The sequence below is a fragment of the Ranitomeya variabilis genome, chromosome 8 (assembly GCF_051348905.1).
Source record: "Ranitomeya variabilis isolate aRanVar5 chromosome 8, aRanVar5.hap1, whole genome shotgun sequence".
Classification (NCBI taxonomy): Eukaryota; Metazoa; Chordata; class Amphibia; order Anura; family Dendrobatidae; genus Ranitomeya; species Ranitomeya variabilis.
In genome coordinates, this window is record NC_135239.1 from 28,872,662 (window position 1) to 28,897,262 (window position 24,601).

At 45.6% G+C, this 24,601-nt stretch overlaps 1 protein-coding gene across 1 annotated transcript in view; it reads left to right on the top strand.

Moving 5' to 3' along the window:
• Positions 1–23,655, top strand: part of LOC143787353 (cytochrome P450 4B1-like) — a 58,844-nt gene extending 35,189 nt beyond the window's left edge. The window contains exons 10-12 of the mRNA XM_077276015.1: positions 17,364–17,428; positions 18,711–18,793; positions 19,133–23,655. Coding sequence (XP_077132130.1) covers positions 17,364–17,428; positions 18,711–18,793; positions 19,133–19,322 — 338 coding nt within the window. The 3' untranslated portion in view covers positions 19,323–23,655. The remainder of the gene's footprint in view (positions 1–17,363; positions 17,429–18,710; positions 18,794–19,132) is intronic.
• The last annotated feature ends 946 nt before the right edge of the window (positions 23,656–24,601 follow it).

The following is a 24,601-nucleotide window of genomic DNA, read 5'->3' on the forward strand; positions in this document are numbered from 1 at the left end:
GCCGGTCCCTGAGAGGCCCTGGATGCATATTTCCATGGATTTTATTTTGGATCTTCCTGTTTCCCAGAAGATGTCTGTTATCTGGGTGGTTTGTGACCGGTTCTCTAAAATGGTCCATTTGGTACCTTTGCCTAAATTGCCTTCCTCCTCTGATTTGGTTCCATTGTTTTTTCAGCATGTGGTTCGTTTGCATGGCATTCCGGAGAATATTGTGTCTGACAGAGGTTCCCAGTTTGTTTCTAGGTTTTGGCGGGCCTTTTGTGCTAGGATGGGCATTGATTTGTCTTTTTCTTCGGCGTTCCATCCTCAGACAAATGGCCAAACTGAGCGAACTAATCAGACCTTGGAAACCTATTTGAGATGCTTTGTGTCTGCTGATCAGGATGATTGGGTGGCTTTCTTGCCGTTGGCCGAGTTTGCCCTTAATAATCGGGCTAGTTCGGCTACTTTGGTTTCACCTTTCTTTTGTAATTTTGGTTTTCATCCTCGTTTTTCTTCGGGGCAGGTTGAGCCTTCTGATTGTCCTGGTGTGGATTCTGTGGTGGACAGGTTACAGCAGATTTCGACTCGTGGTAGACAATTTGACGTTGTCTCAGGAAAAGGCTCAACGTTTTGCTAACCGCCGTCGGTGTGTTGGTCCCCGGCTTCGGGTGGGGGATTTAGTCTGGTTATCTTCTCGTCATGTTCCTATGAAGGTTTCTTCCCCTAAGTTCAAACCTCGGTTTATTGGTCCTTATAACATTTCTGAGATTATCAATCCGGTATCTTTTCGTTTGGCCCTTCCAGCCTCTTTTGCCATCCATAATGTTTTGCATAGATCTTTGTTGCGGAGATATGTGGTGCCCGTTGTTCCCTCTGTGGATCCTCCTGCCCCGGTGTTGGTTGATGGGGAGTTGGAATATGTGGTGGAGAAAATTTTGGATTCTCGTTTTTCGAGGCGGAGGCTTCAGTATCTTGTCAAGTGGAAGGGTTATGGCCAGGAGGATAATTCTTGGGTTGTTGCCTCCGATGTCCATGCCGCCGATTTGGTTCGTGCCTTTCACTTGGCTCGTCCTGATTGGCCTGGGGGCTCTGGTGTGGGTTTGGTGACCCCTCCTCAAGGGGGGGGTACTGTTGTGAATTGCGCTCTTGGGCTCCCTCCGGTGGTTGTAAATGGCACTTTTGTGAGTTCTGCTCTTGGGCTCCCTCCGGTGGATTTAAGTGGAACTGCTGCTCCTTGGATTTAGTAGTCAGCAGCTGCTTCCACTGATCGTCTATTCTGGCTCGGCTATTTATCCTGGCTCTATCCTTCAGCTAGTGCCAGTAGTCAATGGTTCCTGCTTGGATTCACATCTCTCTTGGATTTCCCTGATGTTCTGACCAGTTCAGCTAAGTTAAGTCCTTGCTTTGTTCTTTGCAGTCCACATTTTGTGGACTTTATCGTTCAGCACTTTCTATGTTTTTTCTTGTCCAGCTTGTCAGTATGGATTTATTCAGTTAAGCTGGAAGCTCTGGGAAGCAGATTTACCCTCCACACCTTTAGTCAGGTGTGGAGATTTTTGTAAACTCTGTGGTGGATTTTTCTAGTTTTTAATACTGACCGCACAGTATTCTTTCCTATTCTATCTATCTAGCTAGAGTGGTCTCCTTTGCTTCATCCTGGTTTCATTCTGTGTATGTCATTTCCCTCTCCACTCACAGTCAATATTTGTGGGGGGGCTGTCTGTTCTTTGGGGATTTTCTCTGGGGCAAGATAGCTTTCCTGTTTCTATCTTTAGGGGTAGTTAGTTCTCCGGCTGTGATGAGGTGTCTAGGGAGTGACAGGAACATCCCACGGCTACTTCTAGTGTTGTGTTAAGATCAGGAACTGCAGTCAGTACAGGTACCACCTCCTCCAGAGCTCGTCCCATGTTGCTCCTAAACCACCAGTTCATAACAGGAGACACCGAATGTTCGGTCTGTCAGATATGACAAGATCCAGGAAAGGGCCAAGTCTGTGATGCCAAGAGATGAGAGGATCTGTAGCAGAAGGGAGTAGTCCACAGTGTCAAAGGTAGAAGACAGGTCCAGGAGAAGGAGGACAGAGTAGTGTCGCTTGCTCCTGGCAGTTAGTAGGTCATTTGTGACTTTAGTTAGGGAAGTTTCAGTTGAGTGATGGGGACGGAAGCCAGATTGTAACCGATCAAAGAGGGAGCAGGAGGAGAGGTGGGAGGACAGTTCAAGATGGACGTGTTGCTCCACTAATTTGGAGGCATAAGGGAGAAGAGATATCAGGCGATAGCTAGACACAGAGGATGGGTCGAGGGAGGGCTTTTTGAGGATGGGTGTGATCTTGGCATGCTTGAAGGATGAGGGGAAGACACCTGTTGTGAGTGAGAGGTTGAAGAGGTGCGTTAGGGTTGGTATGAAGACCGTGGAAAGGTTAGGGATGAGGTGGGATGGGAGCGGGTCGAGCGTGCAGGTGGTGAGGTATGATCTTGACAGGAGGGTGGAGAGCTGATCTTCTGTCATGGTGGAGAAGCTGGTTTTGGAGGAGCAGGGTTGAGCAGCTAAGAGGGGCAGTGGGCGCTGTGGGCCAAAGCTTTCTCTGATCGTATCGATCTTCTGTTTAAAGAAAGAGGCGAAGTCTTCAGCAGAAATGAGAGGAGAGGGAGGGGGTGCAGGGGGACAGAGTAGAGAATTGAAAGTGTTGAAAAGCTGTTTAGGGTTGTGAGACAGGGAGGATATGAGAGATGAGAAGTAAGTTTGTTTTGCGGCAGTGAGCATGGACTTGAAGCTGGTGAGGGACTACTTGTATGCAGTGAAGTGGTCGGCGGAGCGGGATCTCTTCCATCTCCGCTCAGCGATCCTGGAGGCCCGTCTCAGTTCTTTGGTCAGGCTGGTCAGCCAGGGCTGCCTGTTGAGTGTACGAGTTTTGCTATGCATGAGCGGGGCGGCAGAATTGAGTGTTGCTGTTATTGTGGTGTTATAAAAAGTGGCATCAGCATCTGTGTCATGAAGGAAGGCTGTGTCTGTAAGAGGGAGAAGTGGGGGTTGCACACTAGGAGAGGAGAGGGAAGAGAATATCAGTAGGTTGTGGTCAGACAGGGGGAGGGGTGTATTAATGAGATTAGGCGGGTGAAGATGAGGTCCAGCGTGTGGCCATCTTTGTGAGTGGCCTTAGAGGACCATTGAGTGAGGCCAAAGGAGGCAGTCAGTGATAAACGTTTAGAGGCAGCTGAGGTGGAAGTGTCAATGGGGATATTGAAAACACCTATGATGATAGTGGGGATGTCAGCAGAGAGGAAATGAAATAGCCAGGTGGTGAAGTGGTCGAGAAAGGTAGAGATGGCTAGTTCTGGGGGGCGGTAGATGACAGCCAGCTGAAGGTTGGAGGGGGAATAGATGCGGACGGAGTGCACCTCAAACGAGGGAAGAGTAGCGGAGGGTGGTAGCAGTATTGGAGTGAAGGAGCAGGTGTCGGACAGGAGCAAGCCAACCCCTCCACCACGTTTGTTGGTGGAACGAGGGGTGTGAGAGAGGTGGAATCCACCATAGGAAAGCGCAGCTGGAGAGGCTGAGTCAGAGGGGGTGAGCCAGGTTTCAGTGATGCCGAGGAAGGAGAGTTTGTTGGTGATGAAGGGATCATGGATAAAAGCCAGTTTGTTGCAGACGGAGCGTGCGTTCCATAGTGCTCCAGGTAAGAGGACCGAGGGAGTGGGGGCTGGATGAATGGGTATGAGGATGTCGTGGTTGGGAATCGTGGCAGGGGGTTAGAAATGAGTTTGGGGATGTGTTGAGGAGGGCCAGGATTTGGGGATACGTCACCAGAGATGAGAAGTAGCAGACAGAGCGTTAGAAGCTGGGAGCAGGATAGGACATGATGCGGCCGTGTGTGTCTGAAGAAAAAGGATTGTATATGGAGGAACAGTTCTGAGGAGAAGGTGAGATGGCTGGGGAGGATGGAGGACGAAATGACTAGTTCTTTTCTAGGTTGAAGGATTGCAGGAGATTGTAAGAAGGAAAGTAGTATGGGGGTGAAAGAGAAAAGAAACCAAAACATTGTAGTGGTTTGGTATTCTGTTACATTGCAGTCAATTACAGTCCAATTCAGTCTAATTCAACGTAATTAAAAAGATGGCAGTTAAAAGATGGAAGTTAAAAGATGAATGCAGCAGACTGCATCTGTAGCAGACACCTGCATGTGAATATATCCCCAGTTAAGGGCAATCTGTGAGGATTCAAAGAGGGAAAACGGAAAGTGGACCCTCTAGACCGCGACGACGAACCCCTCACGGACGAGCTGACCAGATAGACCGCCCCCTATACAGGGAGAGTTAGGGGCAGGCCCGCGAGGGACTATCGCCACGGAAGCTGGAGGACCAGTACGGGAGAAGACAAAGAAGAGGCAGAGATAGTAGGACCACAGGATAGGTGAGTACTGCAGAGACACAGAACTGGTGGGTATAACGGGAGTACTGCAGCAACACAGACCGTGCCGAAGCAAAGCAGAGACACAGGGACTGACGGAGGTACGGCAGCGGTACGGGGACTGACAGGTGAACTGCAGCAGTGCAGGGACTGGCGGAGGTACTGAGGGAACGCAGAGGCTAGCAGGATACAGGAAAGACGGGATTAACCCTAAGGCTAGGTTCACATTGCGTTAATGGGTTCACGCTAACGGACTGCGTTGCATGGCGAAAATGTCGCAATTAACGCCGTGCAACGGGTCCGTTAGCGCACCCATTGACAGCAATGTGATTTTTCCCTGTAGCGCATCGCTAGCGCACGCCATTTTCGGCACACGCTAGCGATGTGCCGTTCTTTTGTGACGAACCTCGGACGCTGCTTGCAGCGTCTAAGGTGCGCCCGAGGTCCGTTCCTTGCTAGCGCAGATTGGGGATCTGCGCTAGTGGGGACGCCGAACGAGGACCCTAGTGAAACATTGCGTTAGCGCAATCCTAGCCTTAGTCAGAGGGAAAACGAACTTCACAGAGACTAAGGGCGGCCAGGAACACCTGAAGGAACAAATGATAACCAGGCACAGAGGGACGGCAGGAAGCAGTTTAAATACCTAAAGACAGGGTAGCACTTCCAGGTAACAGACCTCCAGAACCATAGAGAGTACAATAAGGAGCGCCGACTTCCGGGTACTAGTCCTCCAGGACCATAGAGGAGACGAAGAGGAGCGCCGACAGAAGATCAGAAGTGCACACGCGCAGCACTGAACCTGGTATGCGCGCGCGCACGAGAAGCAGAGGCCGGAAGAGAGCGCGGAGGGAGAGACGCTGCAGAAGGAGAGGCGCGCCGGGACACCGAAGACAGGTAAGTATGACAGGACAGGGAAGGCGGCAGCAGCGGTATGATACAATCAGGTGTGACTGAGGAGGTGGCTGGGTATGGGTGACCAGATGCATAGAGTTAAGCAGAGGTCATAAAGAGAGGGAGGGGTTGGACTGACCACTCAGAGAGATGCCAGAATAACATAATGAGAGACATGAAACAGGTCATGGAAACAAGCTGATAGGTAAGAAAGCATACTAAAAAAGGAATATATGTGCTGCACCAAGACACTCAGATCCAGGGAAAGCATAGAAAAATCAATGCAATATACAGAGACATTCAGGATCCAGGGAGAGCTGGGGAAAGTCAGTGCATACCATAGAACATCAATGCAATATACAGAGACATTCAGGAGCCAGAAACAGCTGGGGAAAGTCAGTGCATACCATAAAAAAATCAATGCAATATACAGAGACATTCAGGAGCCAGGGAGAGCTGAGGAAAGTCTATGATCTATCATCTATCTAGCTATCTATCTATTATCTATCATCTATCTACTATATATCTATCTATTATCTATCTATCTATCTGCACCATGTTCCAAATTATTATGCAAACGATATTTTTCTCAGATTTTCCTAAATGTTCGGTGCAAATGACAGTCAGTCTAATAAAAGTCATCACCCGTTAGATTATACATCGAATTTTATTGAAGAAACCTCCCAATGATAACAGTATAATCTCCAAAATGAATAAAACCTCACAATGCACTGTTCCAAATTATTAGGCACAGTAGAATTTCTAAACATTTGATATGTTTTAAAGAACTGAAAATGCTCATTTGTGGAATTTGCAGCATTAGGAGGTCACATTCACTGAACAAAAAAGCTATTTAACTACAAAACATCCCAACAGGCCAAGTTACATGTTAACATAGGAGCCCTTCATTGATATCACCTTCACAATTCTTGCATCCATTGAGCTTGTGAGTTTTTGGAGAGTTTCTGCTTGTATTTCTTTGCCTCCCAGAGCTGCTGTTTTGATGTGAACTGCCTCCCACCCTCATAGATCTTTTGCTTGATGATAATCCAAAGGTTCTCTATAGGGTTGAGGTCAGGGGAAGAGGGTGGCCACACCATGAGTTTATCTCCTTTTATGCCCATAGCAGCCAATGACTCAGAGGTATTCTTTGCAGCATGAGATGGTGAATTGTCAGCATGAAGATGATTTTGCTCCTGAAGGCACGTTTCTGCTTTTTATATCATGGAGGAAAGTTGTCAGTCAAAACTCTATATACTTTGCAGAGGTCATTTTCACACCTTCAGGAACCTTAAAGGGCCCTACCAGCTGTTTCCCCATGATTCCCCATGATCTATCTATCTATCTATCTATCTATCTATCTATCTATCTATCTATCTATCTATTATCTATATATCATCTATCTATTTATCTATCTACCTATCTATTATCTATCTAATATCTATTTATCTATTATCTATCTATTATCTATCCATCTTTCTATCTATCTATCTTTATCTAACTATTATCTCTCATCTATCTATTGTAGCATGGCTAAAGGGTGTCTAATCGACGGGAGGTATGTATCACAGAGAAGGCTTGTCGCTGTGATGTGACCCGGAGTGTTTTCTGTAATGCTCATAAAGTAATAAGGAATTGTGTAGTATATTTGGGTCCGGGTTACGGGTAGCCATGAGAGATGGGAGGGTCTGGCTACCCATATACCTCACCCCTGGGTAAGGGGCATAACCATGCCTGTCTATGTTTGTGTCAGGACCTGTGGTGATGTCACAACCACATGTCTAATCATGTGATGGGTTCTGGGTGTGGTTTCAGGCTATTTAATGGAGGTGTGTTTGGCACATGGGAGTGAGTGTGGGAGTCTGTCATGGTGGACAGATTTCCATGTGTCCAGGACGGACACTACAGACAGGAGTCTGTGTGTGTGGAGGGGCAAGTCTCCACAGTGTGATAAGGCTTCAGGACTGAGCCTGAAGGAACGGACATTTGTTTCCCTATGCCTGAGCCAAAGGCTATTTGGTAAGACTGTTTACCTTTATTTTGCTGACTTAAATGGTTTATGGAGTGAATAAACCTACATGAACACTGAAGAGAATGTGCCTCCTGTTTCATCCTATGCACCTGAGCGAGTGAATCCCTACAATTGGTGGAGAATGCGGGCAAAGATCTAAGGAGCACATGTTGCAGCGCTGGCTGGTCTGAGCCAGAAGATTGGACGGTCTTGAAAAACCGTGAGTAAAAACTGACCGGGGTCAGTGAGAACTGCAGTTTGTGGATACCTCTGAGGAGAAGAGGGATCCGGGAACCTGTGTGGCCGCCACCAACAGGTAACGGTCTGGAAACTGTGTGATACTGACCGGGGTCAGTGAAAAACTGTGTTTGGGCTGTAAAGCCGGGTGTGAAACAGACCAAAGTCTGTGTGCTGTACTGACCGGGGTCAGTGAAAGACTGTTTTTTTTTTCTATAAAACACGTGTGCAGGTGCTTGCTGTGGACCGGCGAGTCCAGGTATTTCTCTTTTTCCTTCTGTGGTCAGCTTGCTGTGGCTCGGTGAGGTCACGAAATTTGCTGTGGCTCGGTGGGGTCACGAAGGTGACAAGCAGCTTGCTGTGGATCGGCGGGTCCAGGAAGGTGACAAGCGGCTTGCTGTGGATCGGCGGGTCCACGAAGTTTGCGGTGCAGAGCCTTGTGAAGTCTAGCTGCAGTTGCAGCAAAAAGAAAAAAAAAAAAGAGACATTGCTGGTTTAGTGTGTGCAGACTCTTAAAGGGCTGGAGTCACATTGGTGTGCTGTGCGAACTGGGGCCTGAGAGTACTGTGGGAAGTCCACGGGGTGTACCCCAGAGTGGGGTGGTGTCCCTAAAAGTGCGGTGGAGTCCCAAAACGGAGCGGTGACCCCAAATAATTATGGTTGGCCAAAAAGGGGCTGCGTCTCAAAAGGGGGTAGTTGCCTGGAAGGGGGTGGAGTGCCTAAAAGGGGTGGTGGCCCTAAAGGAGAAAATGGTCCACAAGGGGGCGGTAACCCAAAAGGGGGTGGAGTCCAAAAAATGGGCGGCGGCGAATGCGCTGATGGACTGTTGCCGAGTTCAGTGTTTGAACAGCGCATGTTCAGAATGTTGTATTGACTTTTCATCTGACAAAATGACACAGAGCTGTTCTGTAGAAGTCAATGGAGTGTGCGTGACTGGACTTCTGGACTCAGGGAGCCTGGTGACGCTGGTGAGCGCCACACTCCCTGTCTATCTGATTCCCGGAAGGAAGATGGAAGCCCACTGCGTTCATGGGGTCTCTAGGGATTATCCGGTGTCCAGGGTAATCATTGAGACGCCCACTGTTATTGCCAGCCATGATGTACCTGTAGTCCCAGACTTGCCATTCCCTGTTGTAATAGGCCAGGACTTTGAAAGGTTTTGGGACTTGTGGGAGGAAAGGGGAGTGTCTGATTGCTCAGAACGGAGTCTGAGTGACCCTAAGGGAGCCTCACCACAACAGGCGGCTGTAGTGATTCCGAGTGGTGTGATGTGTAAAGAGAAAGTAGCGCCACCTAATATCAATAGTCCAGAGTTACGGGTGACTGGAAGAAAGTGTGGGTCTGACACTTGTTTAAGTGGGGACTTGCTGTTCCAGGATGACAGGGTGAGAGGGGGTGACTCCTATCCAGACTGTGACTCGAGCGCAAAGGGAAAAGAGTGCAGTAAGGAGGAGCCCAGTAAAAATCACAAATCTTCATCTCGTCGCGGGGGACGCAAAAAGGTGGGACAGGTTACACCCTCTGAGAAGAAAGTTGAGGAAGAGACAGGGTCAGGTGCAGATAACATTATTGTCCTTGATGAGGAGGTCGCTTTGTCTCTGACAAACCCTAGCGCTGGGGTAGTTGGTGACGGGCTGGGGTTGGAACAGACCTGTAGTAGACCCACATCTGCAATGCCCGGAAAGACTGAACTGGCTCAGTATGATAAAGTACCTGATGCTGAAGAGATGGAGAACTCTGAAGTTACCAAGAGTCCAGAGTGTCATGAATCCCAATGGCTAGGGATAGCACTGGACAAGCAAAGTACAAATAAATAACGGACAAGCTCTAGGGTGATGGAACCTGGGCTGACCGCTGCCCTACGCCTGACAAACGCAACTAGAGATAGCCAGGGAGCGTGCCTACGTTGGTTCTAGACGCCACGCACCAGCCTAAGAGCTAACTAGCACTGCAGAGAAAATAAAGACCTCACTTGCCTCCAGAGGAATGAACCCCAAAAGGTATAGTTGCCCCCCACATGTATTGACGGTGAAATGAGAGGAAGGCACACACATAGAGATGATATATATATGTTCAGCAAATTGAGGCCCGCTGTAACTAGAAAGCAGAAGGATACAAAAGGGGTCTGAGCGGTCAGCAAAAAACCCTAATCAAAAAACCATCCTGAGATTACAAGAACCCATGTGCCAACTCATGGCACATGGGGAGAACCTCAGTCCACTAGAGCTACCAGCTAGCATAGAGACATAATTAGCAAGCTGGACAAAAAACCAAACAACTGAAAATCAGCACTTAGCTTATCCTGAAAGATCTGGGAGCAGGTAGTCAGGAACCAAACTGAGCACATCTGAATACATTGATAGCCGGCAAGGAAATGACACAAAGGCCAGGCTAAATAGGAAACACCCAGCCTCAGATGGACAGGTGGAAACCCGAGACCGCAACCCACCAAAGTCACCCAGTACCAGCCGTAACCACCAGAGGGAGCCCACAAACAGAATCCACAACAGTACCCCCCCCTTGAGGAGGGGTCACCGAACCCTCACGAGAACCCCCAGGGCGATCAGGATGAGCTCTATGGAAGGCGCGGACCAAATCAGTCGCATGAACATCGGAGGCGACCACCCAGGAATTATCCTCCTGACCATAACCCTTCCACTTAACCAAATACTGGAGTTTACGTCTGGAAAAACGAGAATCCAAGATCTTCTCAACAACATACTCCAATTCTCCCTCCACTAGCACCGGAACAGGAGGCTCAACCGAAGGAACAACGGGCACCTCATACCTCCGCAATAACGACCGATGGAACACATTATGGATAGCAAACGATGCTGGGAGATCCAAACGAAAAGATACAGGGTTAAGAATCTCCAAGATCCTATAAGGACCGATGAACCGAGGCTTGAACTTAGGAGAAGAAACCTTCATAGGGACAAAACGAGAAGACAACCACACCAAGTCCCCAACAAGAAGTCGGGGACCCGCGCGGCGACGGCGATTAGCAAACTGCTGAGTCTTCTCCTGAGATAACTTCAAATTGTCCACCACCTGATTCCAAATGTGATGCAGCCTGTCCACCACCACGTCCACTCCAGGACAATCCGAAGACTCCACCTGACCAGAAGAAAAACGAGGATGAAACCCCGAATTACAAAAAAAAGGAGAGACTAAAGTAGCAGAACTAGCCCGATTATTCAGGGCAAATTCGGCCAGTGGCAAAAAGGCAACCCAGTCATCTTGATCAGCAGAAACAAAACACCTCAAATAAGTTTCCAAGGTCTGATTAGTTCGCTCCGTCTGGCCATTCGTCTGGGGATGGAATGCAGACGAGAAAGACAAATCAATGCCCATTTTAGCACAGAACGTCCGCCAAAATCTAGACACAAACTGGGATCCCCTGTCAGAAACGATATTCTCCGGAATCCCATGCAAACGAACCACGTTCTGAAAAAATAAAGGGACCAACTCAGAGGAAGAAGGCAACTTAGGCAAGGGCACCAAATGAACCATCTTAGAAAAGCGGTCACACACAACCCAGATAACGGACATTTTCTGTGAAACAGGGAGATCAGAAATAAAATCCATGGAAATGTGCGTCCAAGGCCTCTTCGGGATGGGCAAGGACAACAACAACCCACTGGCTCGAGAACAGCAAGGCTTAGCCCGAGCACACACCTCACAAGACTGCACAAAGGTGCGCACATCCCTTGACAAGGAAGGCCACCAAAAAGACCTGGCCACCAAGTCTCTAGTACCAAATATTCCAGGATGACCAGCCAACGCAGAAGAATGGACCTCGGAGATGACTCTACTGGTCCAATCATCCGGAACAAACAGTCTTTCTGGTGGACAACAATCAGGTTTATCCGCCTGAAACTCCTGCAATACACGTCGCAAGTCTGGGGATACGGCGGACAATATTACCCCATCCCTAAGGATACCAGTAGGCCCAGAGTCTTCAGGAGAGTCAGGCACAAAACTCCTGGAAAGAGCATCTGCCTTCACATTCTTTGAACCTGGCAGGTATGAAACCACAAAATTGAAACGAGAAAAAAACAACGACCAACAAGCCTGTCTAGGATTCAGACGCCTGGCAGACTCAAGGTAAATGAGATTCTTGTGATCAGTCAAGACCACCACACGATGTCTAGCACCCTCAAGCCAATGACGCCACTCCTCAAATGCCCACTTCATGGCCAAAAGCTCCCGATTACCCACATCATAATTGCGCTCGGCGGGCGAGAATTTTCTAGAGAAGAATGCACATGGCTTCATCACCGAGCCATTGGAACTTCTCTGTGACAAAACCGCCCCCGCTCCAATCTCGGAAGCATCAACCTCAACCTGAAAAGGAAGTGAAACATCTGGTTGACACAACACAGGAGCAGAAGAAAACCGGCGCTTAAGTTCCTGAAAGGCCTCCACAGCCGCAGGAGACCAATTAGCAACATCAGCACCCTTTTTAGTCAAATCAGTCAAAGGTTTAACAATACTGGAAAAATTAGCAACGAACCGACGATAAAAATTAGCAAACCCCAAGAACTTCTGAAGACTCTTAACAGATGTAGGTTGTGTCCAGTCACAAATCGCCTGAACCTTGATGGGATCCATCTCAATAGTAGAAGGAGAAAAAATGTATCCCAAAAAAGAAATCTTCTGGACTCCAAAGAGACACTTTGAGCCCTTCACAAACAGAGAATTGGCCCGCAGAACCTGAAACACCTTCCTGACCTGTAGAACATGAGACTCCCAGTCATCAGAAAACACCAAAATATCATCCAAATACACAATCATAAATTTATCCAGATATTCACGGAAAATATTGTGCATAAAGGACTGAAAGACTGACGGAGCATTGGAGAGTCCAAAAGGCATTACCAAATACTCAAAATGGCCCTCAGGCGTATTAAATGCGGTTTTCCACTCATCACCCTGTTTTATCCGCACAAGATTATACGCACCGCGAAGATCTATCTTAGTGAACCACCTAGCTCCCTTAATGCGAGCAAACAAATCAGTCAATAATGGCAATGGATACTGATATTTGATTGTAATCTTATTCAGAAGGCGATAATCTATACAAGGCCTCAGGGAACCATCTTTTTTTGCCACGAAAAAAAAACCTGCTCCCAGAGGGGACGAAGATGGACGAATATGTCCCTTTTCCAAGGACTCCTTAATATAATTCCGCATAGCAGTATGCTCTGGCACTGACAAATTAAATAAACGACCCTTAGGGAACTTACTGCCAGGAATCAATTCTATAGCACAGTCGCACTCCCTATGAGGGGGGAGCGAATTGAGCTTAAGCTCCTCAAAAACATCCCGATAGTCCGACAAAAACGCAGGGATCTCAGAAGGAGTAGATGAAGCGATTGAAATCAGAGGTGCATTATCATGAACCCCCTGACATCCCCAGCTTAACACAGACATTGTTTTCCAATCCAGGACAGGATTATGAGTTTGTAACCATGGCAGACCAAGCACTAGTACATCATGTAAATTATACAGTACAAGGAAGCGAATCACCTCCTGATGAACGGGAGTCATGCGCATGGTCACTTGTGTCCAATACTGCGGTTTATTCATAGCCAATGGTGTAGAGTCAATTCCCCTCAGAGGAATAGGAACTTCCAGAGGCTCCAGACTAAAACCGCAGCGTTTGGCAAATGACCAATCCATCAGACTCAGGGCAGCGCCCGAATCCACATAAGCATCGACGGAAATGGAAGACAGTGAACAAATCAGAGTCACAGACAAAATGAACTTAGGCTGCAGAGTACCAATGGCAAAAGATTTATCAACCTTTTTTGTGCATTTAGAGCATGCTGATATAACATGAGCTGAATCGCCACAATAAAAACACAATCCATTTTTCCGCCTATAATTTTGCCGTTCACTTCTGGACTGAATTCTATCACATTGCATAGTCTCAGGTGCCTGTTCAGAAGACACCGCCAACTGGTGCACAGGTTTGCGCTCCCGTAAACGCCGATCAATCTGAATGGCCATAGCCATAGACTCATTCAGACCTGTAGGCGCAGGGAACCCCACCATAATATCCTTAGTGGCCTCAGAAAGACCATTTCTGAAGTTAGCAGCCAGGGCGCACTCATTCCACTGAGTAAGCACCGACCATTTCCGAAATTTTTGACAATATATTTCTGCTTCATCATGCCCCTGAGAGAGGGCTAATAAAGCCTTTTCAGCCTGAATCTCCAGGTTAGGTTCCTCATACAGCAATCCCAGTGCCAGAAAAAACGCATCCACACTGAGCAATGCAGGATCCCCTGGTGCCAATGCAAATGCCCAATTCTGAGGGTCTCCCCGCAGGAAAGATATAACAATCTTGACCTGTTGAGCAGGGTCTCCAGAGGAGCGAGATTTTAAAGAAAGAAACAATTTACAATTGTTCCTGAAATTCAGGAAGGTAGATCTATCTCCAGAGAAGAACTCTGGAATAGGAATTCTAGGTTCAGACATGGGAGTGTGAACAACGAAATCCTGTATGTTTTGAACCTTTACAGCGAGATTACTCAGGCTGGAAGCCAAACTCTGGACATCCATATTAAACAGCTAAGGTCAGAGCCATTCAAGGGTTAAGAGGAGGTAAGAAGCAGCTAGACAGCAATTAAGGGCTAGGCAGCAAAACATCTAAAGGAAAAAAAAAAAAAAAAAATTTCCCCAGAACACTTCTTTTTCTCCTGCTTCAGCCCAAACAATTAACACTTTGTGGGCCGGCTATACTGTCATGAATCCCAATGGCTAGGGATAGCACTGGACAAGCAAAGTACAAATAAATAACGGACGAGCTCTAGGGTGATGGAACCTGGGCTGACCGCTGCCCTACGCCTGACAAACGCAACTAGAGATAGCCAGGGAGCGTGCCTACGTTGGTTCTAGACGCCACGCACCAGCCTAAGAGCTAACTAGCACTGCAGAGAAAATAAAGACCTCACTTGCCTCCAGAGGAATGAACCCCAAAAGGTATAGTTGCCCCCCACATGTATTGACGGTGAAATGAGAGGAAGGCACACACATAGAGATGATATATATATGTTCAGCAAATTGAGGCCCGCTGTAACTAGAAAGCAGAAGGATACAAAAGGGGTCTGAGCGGTCAGCAAAAAACCCTAATCAAAAAACCATCCTGAGATTACAAGAACCCATGTGCCAACTCATGGCACATGGGGAGAACCTCAGTCCACTAGAGCTACCAGCTAGCATAGAGACATAATTAGCAAGCTGGACAAAAAACCAAACAACTGAAAATCAGCACTTAGCTTATCCTGAAAGATCTGGGAGCAGGTAGTCAGGAACCAAACTGAGCACATCTGAATACATTGATAGCCGGCAAGGAAATGACACAAAGGCCAGGCTAAATAGGAAACACCCAGCCTCAGATGGACAGGTGGAAACCCGAGACCGCAACCCACCAAAGTCACCCAGTACCAGCCGTAACCACCAGAGGGAGCCCACAAACAGAATCCACAACACCAGAGGTACCGAAGAGTAAACAGACAGAGAGCCCAGGAGAGACCATAGAGGTGGTTGCGGAAACAGGTGGAACTCTGAAGAGGCAGAGTGTGGGTGGGCAAGAGACCCCATCTGAAAGTTTAAGTAAAGAACTGGTGGTGCGACACGTGTTAGCCAAAAGAGAGCAGGACCATAACATAGAGCTGCTTAGAGAAACAGTCGAACGAGAAAGGGTCCTGAGTCAAGCAATTGAGCACAAAGTGGGTGACCTAGAGAAGGAGGTCGTTGAACTCAGAGGTCACCTATCAGCGTGTCAGGCCATGAATAGGGCCATATTGAAAGATATGGATGTGCTCAGAATGGCTCAAGAAAAACATCAGCAGGAGCTTCTCCAGAGAGAGGAGGAACGTCGCTGCCTGGCAGAGGAGTTGCCAATGCCCATTTTGGCGAAGGCTCAAGCGGAAGAAAAGACTGAGGAAGAGTTCGTGCTAAAAGCGGAACAAGAGAGTCACCCGGTCGTGACAGACGTCTTGGTGGAAAGGTCAGAGGCAAAAAGGGAGCCATCTGTCTTTGAAGAGAGTGAGGCCCTGCTCTTCAAGACCGTGATTGATGTACCTGAAGAGGTGCAAGAAGCCTGTACCGGTGAAGGTGTGCATGAGGCATTTAGAAAGGCAGTAGAGGCGTGTAGTGTGCACTGGGCGCCTGAGACTCATCAACTGGTCATACTTTCGTCTAGAGAAGTCACAGTGAAGTGGGTGGCTGTCCTGAGAGAGATGCATCTACAATGCCTCCGCACAAAACAAATGATCATGTTGAAGAATGAGGAAGCCGCTCGACGTCTGGAGCTAGCGAGAGAAGCTCAAAATCGGCTTGGCTTGGTGGAAGACATCATTCTGGTACCCAGAAATTTGGTGGGAAAAGTCATCGGGAGGCTTGGCCGAGTGATGCAGGAGATTGTGAATAGGTCCGGTGTGAAGAGACTGAGGGTTCTGGGTGATGACGAGGCCCAGGTCGTGGGTGAAGATAAGATGGTTCCGTTCCTTGTTGTCGGATCCATGGAGAGTCTTGAAAATATCCAGATGCTCCTGGGGTATCGCATGAGTTACCTAATAGAAGTTGAGCAGCTAAGACGTGAGAGGGAGCAGGTCAATATAGAGCTGCGGGAATTGGCAAACAGATTGCCACCACCTTCAACTTGCGGTATAGAGAGACAAAGAGGTTCTCTAAAGATTCGAAGTCCCCAAGCTAACAGAGGATATAGAGATACAGGGAAGAACTGCTCTTCAGGCAATAAAGACCATGGGAGAAGGTGGCCTGATGAAACAGGTAGAAGCAGTGGTGCCTCAGTTAGCTCAGGGTTAAGTGACCTCAGCAGGAGATCCTGTAGCAGACGAGGTGACAAGGGTTCAATAACAGGCCCTGACTTAGACAGACGGTTTGACTGTCAGGGACGACTGAGAGGGGTCTCTAGTCGGTTAAGGACAAGTGCCAAGCCCCACGGCTTTAGGCAGAGGGGGGAGGTATGTAGCATGGCTAAAGGGTGTCTAATCGAAGGGAGGTATGTATCACAGAGAAGGCTTGTCGCTGTGATGTGACCCGGAGTGTTTTCTGTAATGCTCATAAAGTAATAAGGAATTGTGTAGTATATTTGGGTCCGGGTTACGGGTAGCTATGAGAGATGGGAGGGTCTGGCTACCCATATACCTCACCCCTGGGTAAGGGGCATAACCATGCCTGTCTATGTTTGTGTCAGGACCTGTGGTGATGTCACAACCACATGTCTAATCATGTGATGGGTTCTGGGTGTGGTTTCAGGCTACTTAATGGAGGTGTGTTTGGCACATGGGAGTGAGTGTGGGAGTCTGTCATGGTGGACAGATTTCCATGTGTCCAGGGCGGACACTACAGACAGGAGTCTGTGTGTGTGGAGGGGCAAGCCTCCACAGTGTGTTAAGGCTTCAGGACTGAGCCTGAAGGAACGGACATTTGTTTCCCTATGCCTGAGCCAAAGGCTATTTGGTAAGACTGTTTACCTTTATTTTGCTGACTTAAATGGTTTATGGAGTGAATAAATCTACATGAACACTGAAGAGAATGTGCCTCCTGTTTCATCCTATGCACCTGAGCGAGTGAATCCCTACACTATGTATCTATTTATCTATCTATTATCCATCTATCTATGTATCTATTTATCTATCTACCTATCTATTATCTATCTAATATCTATCTATCATCTATTTATCTCTCATCTATCTAATATCTATCTATCTATCTATCTATCTATCTATTATCTATCTATTATCTATGTGTTATGCTTTGTTTTTATATGAAGAATTTCTGTGCCTTCTTTCTACAGGTACCATTGTTCTCATCTCTATATATACTATAAACCGGTGCCCCAGTATCTGGGAAGATCCAGAGGTAATACTATAAATGTATAATGTTCCCATCCATTTCCTATAATTCCGTTCTGCTTTATTAAACAGGACCTGGCATGTATAAGTATCCTGTATCTAAGCCAAATGTCACAATCCGTGCCCCAATAATGGGACAGGTGTTACATGGAATGGTGATAGTCACTGTGTCTGGACATGATGTGTGTAATTCCCCACAGTCCTGTGGAATTGTTATAAGATGCTTAAAGGGGTTTTCCAGGACTTTTGTTTTGCTGACTTATTCTTAGGCTAGGTCAACAATATAAGATCATGGCTGCACCAATCAGTTGTTATCTGCATGTAGTGGACACTGCTGGGTACTGCAGATCAGCTACTATTGAAAAAAGTTCTTGGCAGTGACCACTACATTCGGTACGGAGCTGTGCGGTTCCATACTGTATACATCTATATTCCGGGGGGGTGATAAGAACTGATTGATGGGTGTGCCTGGTCTCGAACCTCAACTGATCTTATTTAATTGACTTATCATGAGGAAAGCTCATCAATATAAAAGTAGTGAACAACCCCATTAAAATTCACTAACATTGTCTGGCCCTAGACTGCAGCTTCCCATTATTTTCTTCATCACATTCAAGCTACTGATATCAAGTTTTCCTTAATATGTTACAATTTGTTCAATGCCAACTGTAAACCCAGAGAGAATCCATTGCCTTAAAAGCCGTCCCTGAATTATTACTATAAGGCCACGTTCACACGTTCAGTATTTGGTCAGTATTTTACATCAGTATTTATAAGTCAAAGCCAGGAGTGGGTGAAAAATACAGAAGTGGTGACTTGTGGTCTACTGATTCTTCCCCGATAGATAATGTTGAGGGAGAGAAGGATCCAGCATGTTCCGAACTTTTTGTTTATCTAGCGATAAGCTTTGCTCTGTTGTAGCTATACACAGTAGCTGCAGAGATCACTGGGGAGAGGTGGGCGTAATCTTTTCTCCCCTGTATGATACTGCCTGCTTCTGATTGGTCAACTTCATGCAGGGGAAGAAGTGCACACCCACAGGGACAAATAGAATGCCCATTTGAACTATAAGATGCATTATAACCTAAATTTTATGAGAAAATATCCCCACAATGCAGTGTACGAATTAAAAATAAAACATATGTTTTACTCAGTCACTATTCCATAATGTGGCCAGTTTAACATGCTGAAACTGGTGAAAGGTCATCTTCAAGAGTTCCATGTTGCTAACTTGTCCTGAACGGATGATATGCGCTGGTGTTCACAATACTTATACTGTGTCTCTTTAGGTGTTTGATCCCCTGAGGTTCTCTCCAGAAAATTCGGCGTCGAGACACTCTCATGCTTTCCTGCCTTTCTCTGCAGGATCAAGGTAATACGAGAAGGCTGGATAAAAATAGGTGCCTCCATAAAGAAAAAAACACTTGCATGTTAATGAATTGATGTTCAGGGGGATTGTATACTGTACATTATCTCTTCTGCTAAGAATCCATGACCCAAAAGGAATAAATTTCTGCAAAACCAGTTTGAAATGGGGTTGTCCTCTGCTGGAGTTATTGGAGCCATTACTGTGTCATAGCATTGCCAACCCCCCCCCCCCACACACACACACACGTGTTGTGTTGTACCCTGATAGGTCCTCACTGTTTTCTTGTATCATAAATTGTATTACATGTATCTGTGCCTTACAATTTTATATTCTCTCTCCCAGAAACTGCATTGGACAGAATTTTGCAATGAATGAAATGAAAGTTGCCACTGCTTTGACCTTACAGAAGTTTGAGTTACTTCCAGACCCTAAGAGCGAACCATTGCCACGAGCCCAATTAATTTTACGCTCCATGAATGGAATACACATCTATTTGAAGAAGATAAACTGTGACAAGACAAAAAAAAACTAATGTTTTATACATTTCTTCATATCATTATAGTTACATAGTTACATAGTTACATAGTTATTATATCATTTTTTTATAATTATTTTTAATTTAGAAATTTTCAAGGATAAATTTATAGTAAAACTTCACCGTATGAGGTGGAAGAATGAGTGTGAATATTAAATATCCTACTAAGCTACTAATCCTCTGTGTACACCTAAGGCCTCTTTCACACTTGCGTCGGTACGGGTCCGTCGCTAAGCGTCGACGCGCCGTACTGACGCACGTTGTGAAAATTTGGCACAACGTGGGCAGCGGATGCAGTTTTTCAACGCATCCGCTGCCCATTGTAAAGTCCCGGGGAGGGGGGGACGGAGTTCCGGCCGTGCATGCACGGTAGGAAATGGCGGACCCGACGTACGGAAAAACATAGTAACATAGTTATTAAGGTTGAAGGAAAACTTTAAGTCCATCTAGTTCAACCCATAGCCTAACCTAACATGCCCTAACATGTTGATCCAGAGGAAGGCAAAAAAAAAACATGTGGCAAAGAGTAAGCTCCACATTGGGGAAAAAAATTCCTTCCCGACTCCACATACGGCAATGAGACTAGTTCCCTGGATCAACATCCTAACAAGGAATCTAATATATATAACCTGTAACATTATACTTTTCCAGAAAGGCATCCAGTCCCCTCTTAAATTTAAGTAATGAATCACTCATTACAACATCATACGGCAGAGAGTTCCATAGTCTCACTGCTCTTACAGTAAAGAATCCGCGTCTGTTATTATGCTTAAACCTTCTTTCCTCCAGACGTAGAGGATGCCCTCTTGTCCCTGTCTCAGGTCTATGATTAAAAAGATCATCAGAAAGGTCTTTGTACTGTCCCCTCATATATTTATACATTAAAATAAGATCACCCCTTAGTCTTCGTTTTTCCAAACTAAATAGCCCCAATTGTAATAACCTATCTTGGTATTGCAGACCCCCCAGTCCTCTAATAACCTTGGTTGCTCTTCTCTGCACCCGCTCCAGTTCAGTTATGTCTTTCTTATACACCGGAGACCAGAACTGTGCACAGTATTCTAAGTGTGGTCGCACTAGTGACTTGTATAGAGGTAAAATTATGTTCTCCTCATGAGCATCTATTCCTCTTTTAATGCATCCCATTATTTTATTTGCCTTAGTAGCAGCTGCCTGACACTGGCCACTAAATGTGAGTTTGTCATCCACCCATACACCCAGGTCTTTTTCATTGACGGTTTTGCTCAGAGTTTTAGAATTAAGCACATAGTTATACATCTTATTACTTCTACCCAAGTGCATGACCTTGCATTTATCCCCATTAAAGCTCATTTGTCATTTATCAGCCCAAACTTCTAGTTTACATAAATCATCCTGTAATATAAAATTGTCCTCCCCTGTATTGATTACCCTGCAGAGTTTAGTGTCATCTGCAAATATTTAAATTCTACTCTGTATGCCCCCTACAAGATCATTAATAATTATGTTAAAAAGAAGAGGGCCCAATACATAAGCTGGCAACCCGCGTCAAGGGTCCCAAAATGTAAGGACCCCTGACGCGGGTTGCCAGCTTATGTATTGAGGCCCCAATATAAGCTAATACCTTACATACATTGATATGTGTTTTTTTTGCACTTTATCTAGCAGGGTGCAGTCGGACCAAGATGGCTCTGTAAACTGTAGGCCTCTATTCACACAGCATGCATTTTGTAGCACTGGGCGGCCCGCCTGTGTGTGCGTTAGTAATAGGCTGTAAACCAGATGCTCTGCATTGCCTGTGTGAACAATGCCACACACAGACTATTATCTCTTATCTTTTTGTGCACTAATGCCAAACAGCCAACACTGGATTGAAAGTGGTTGTTTCATCGGTATTTTTTGCACCTGTGTTTTTTGCCATCATTAATCAGGTCCGCTGCACCCTGATAGTGCATTTGTTTGGAGGTTTCAGCAGGTAATCATCTCTGCTTTTTTCTCTGTGACTTTTTTCAGGATTCTCTGGTGCCGGAAGTGGGCGGTCACGTAACTGCAAGTATGCGATTTGCATACTTCCATCCGCATTCCGACTAGACTTGTGTGGCCTCTTTCAATTCCCCTGAATTGAGCGAGTCCACAAACGACTAGTTGGCTTGTGACCACATGTATGCAAATCACATATTTGTGGTCAAGCTCCTGCCCGCTACCAGCGTAGGAGAATCCTGACAGCTCACACACTGCACACTGTGAGCATTCACAAGTCTGCAGTCACATAAAGTGATGGCAGCCTTGAGCCCTAAGGCTACACAACTCCTTTCAGGAGAAACATTATCCTTCCAAGCTCATCACGGATGTACTAAATACAGCCAAAACACAGCCAAAAAACCTACTCAGGCACAGTGTCTAGCTACCAAATGCAAAACGAGTGAATGCGAAACCGCTCCTTTTTAGCATAGATTTTGTGACCACGTATCATTTAGACCACAACTTCATTAGAACCCTATTGTCGCACTCTACGGAGCCACCCCATGCATCAGTCTATACAAAATTACATGCAGAATGAGGTCACTCACCCTGTGTAATTTATTGGTCCAAAGCACATTGTGGAAAAAGACATCCAAAACCTAGGTCTGTTTCCTTCCTGGGTCAAGTCTCATGAGTGTGAATGTATCCGAACATTTGTTAGTTGTCATACAGAATATGTTATCTATCTCCTGCAGTGAACATGGTCACTTCAGTATGTAGGCCACACTGTCCTGCAACACATGAACACACACCGCTCGAAGGTCAATAAAAGTTTTTTGAATCATAGTGTCTCCAGACATTTTGCATTAGTGTAATAATTATAGGGGATAACTCAGGAGACTCTTTGCGTGGAACAAGACAACTGCAGGACACAGTTTTATAAGTGGTAAAGTCTATATTATCACACGGTGATTCAAACAGGTGCAGAGAGAAACTCAAGTCCACAATACTTGGTGTAAATATTAAACGCAGCTTAGCAGTCTATAGGAAACTTCAGAGGAAAATGCAATCACGCAGAAAGTCTATGAAGCACAATTATTCTTGAGGATACTTGACACGAATAAGTCCTTGTTTTAGTCCAAACACAGATAGATATGCTTATAAAGCAGTTCAAATAATATCTTAGCTCAACCAGGGAGGCCTGGGTAATAGTCTCAGGTTTTTGCAGAGCAGCAACAGCTTACATGTCCAGCAAATGCAGATGGAAGTAAACGCGAGCAGCAGATGAAGGAGGATTACTGGAAACTGGTGTATGCAGCAGGAACTCAGAGCAGAGTAGCAGGATAACTACACAGGTTCACAGGAACAGGTATATAGCCAGGGAGTCACCAGGGACAGGAGCTGGATGCAAGGCAGAATACTCTAGCACAGACTGAAGTCTGGGGTGGAGTTTTATAGCAGGAAGACACAGTGCACATGAGACCAAGGACGCAATCTTGGAAAAGGGCAGTAATGCACAAAAGGTAATAAAAAATGTTCAGAGTCCTGACAATTAGAACATGGATATGATTTCAGCAAAACTGTTACCATGTGACGTCCCAAAGAGACTGCGAAAACTCCAACAGCGAGAGGTCTACTGGATATTGAAGTTGGCTTGTCTAGCCTCAAAAGGGCTTAAAGGAGAACGTCTCTCCCCTCTCCGTCTAAAACCATTAATATAATTGCATAGCCATATAAAAGATAAGCCTGTCGATCCCTTTATGGCCCCAAAGCGATGCTCCAGCAGTGAGAAATCACGTTTTGAACTTCTGTATACATGTCAGGAAGTACATTGGGGTGTGACGATGCACTTACAGCTCCTCAGCCTCGCGCTGGATTCCCTGCCTAGCAGCTGTACCCTAGTTGATTAGCAGGTGGTTTGCTCTGGTATATGGCCACTGAACTATTAATCAGCCATGGGAGTGTGTTAATAAGTTGGAAACACAGGGTGAGAATGAGGAGCTGTAAGTGCATCGTCACTCTCCAATGCACTTCCAGACATTTGTATACAGAACTTAAAAATGTAATTCCTTATGTCTCATATATTTATTATTAGTACGGTGTATTGTACCTGTCTTTTAGTTTGGATCTCCTGGACTATGAAAATTATATTTTATCATACCATTATTAGATTTCAATTTATCCATATCACCATCATCAACGCCTCATTTATTCATCTTATCACACACAGGCTACATGATGCTGTTCTCTGGTAACAGATTCCTTTTTATGCTTCTTTGGTAATCTAGTGGTTGGTTGTATACTGATTTGAGGAAGGCATTGGGACTGAAACGCGTTGCCCTGTACACACTTTTTATGTCCTAATTAAAGTGTTTGAAGATATACTTTTCATTGTGTTTTTGAGTGTTTTTTTTTTACATGTGTTTCTGATGCTACAGTTTTTGTCTCTTTTCGCTTTATCATGCTTTAAGTAAAGCTGCTTCATTTTTGATGCTTGATAAAACTTTATCTATACAGTCATTTACGGATTACATGCGTTGTGTTATGTGCAGATTTTCCCTATAGAATTGCATTAGATGCGGAAAATACACAGGTAAGACCCAGGGGTACCCACAAAAGAAATTTGCATCTTGTGGATTTGATACGCATCAATTTACGCTGCGTAAAAAAAAAAAGAAAAAAAGCTCAGTGGTCATGACATTTCTATATATCCCATCCACTTTGCTGGAAGTTTAAAATGCTTCATTTTTGACTCCGAAAAAAAATCATTGTGGGAATGTAATCCAAGCATAAGTTCAAAGTAGGCATTTTTCTCTGCAGAAAAACCTAATCTCTTGGCTGGAAAGAATCTGCAAAAAAAATCATGCTTTCCTTGTTTTTTCTTATGTTTTTTGCTGCATTTTTTTTTCTGCGTTTTTGGTATGCTAGATTTAGTCTCTTGTCCATGCTGATAAAGTTTAGTATTGAAAAAAAAAATCCTAGTTTATAGAATCAGGTTTCGGCACAAAAAATGCAGCAAAACCTGATACCTTGTGTTTTTTGTGCCTTTGTCAGCATTTTTTCTCCAACATTCATTTCAATGGGTGAAAAACGCTGAAAGAAGTGACATGCTCCATTGTGGAAAAAGACATGCAAAGCACAAAATACTGAAAAAAATACCCCAATATGTTTGCATGGGATTTCTGAAATCTCATGGACTTTGCCGATACTGTAAAACACAGCTGAAAATTTGCATAAAAAAACGCTGCAAAAACATCTGGTGTGAATAACTCTTCCAAAACCTCTTCGACAAAAGAATTTCCACCTAAAAAATGAATCAACACAAACAATGTAGT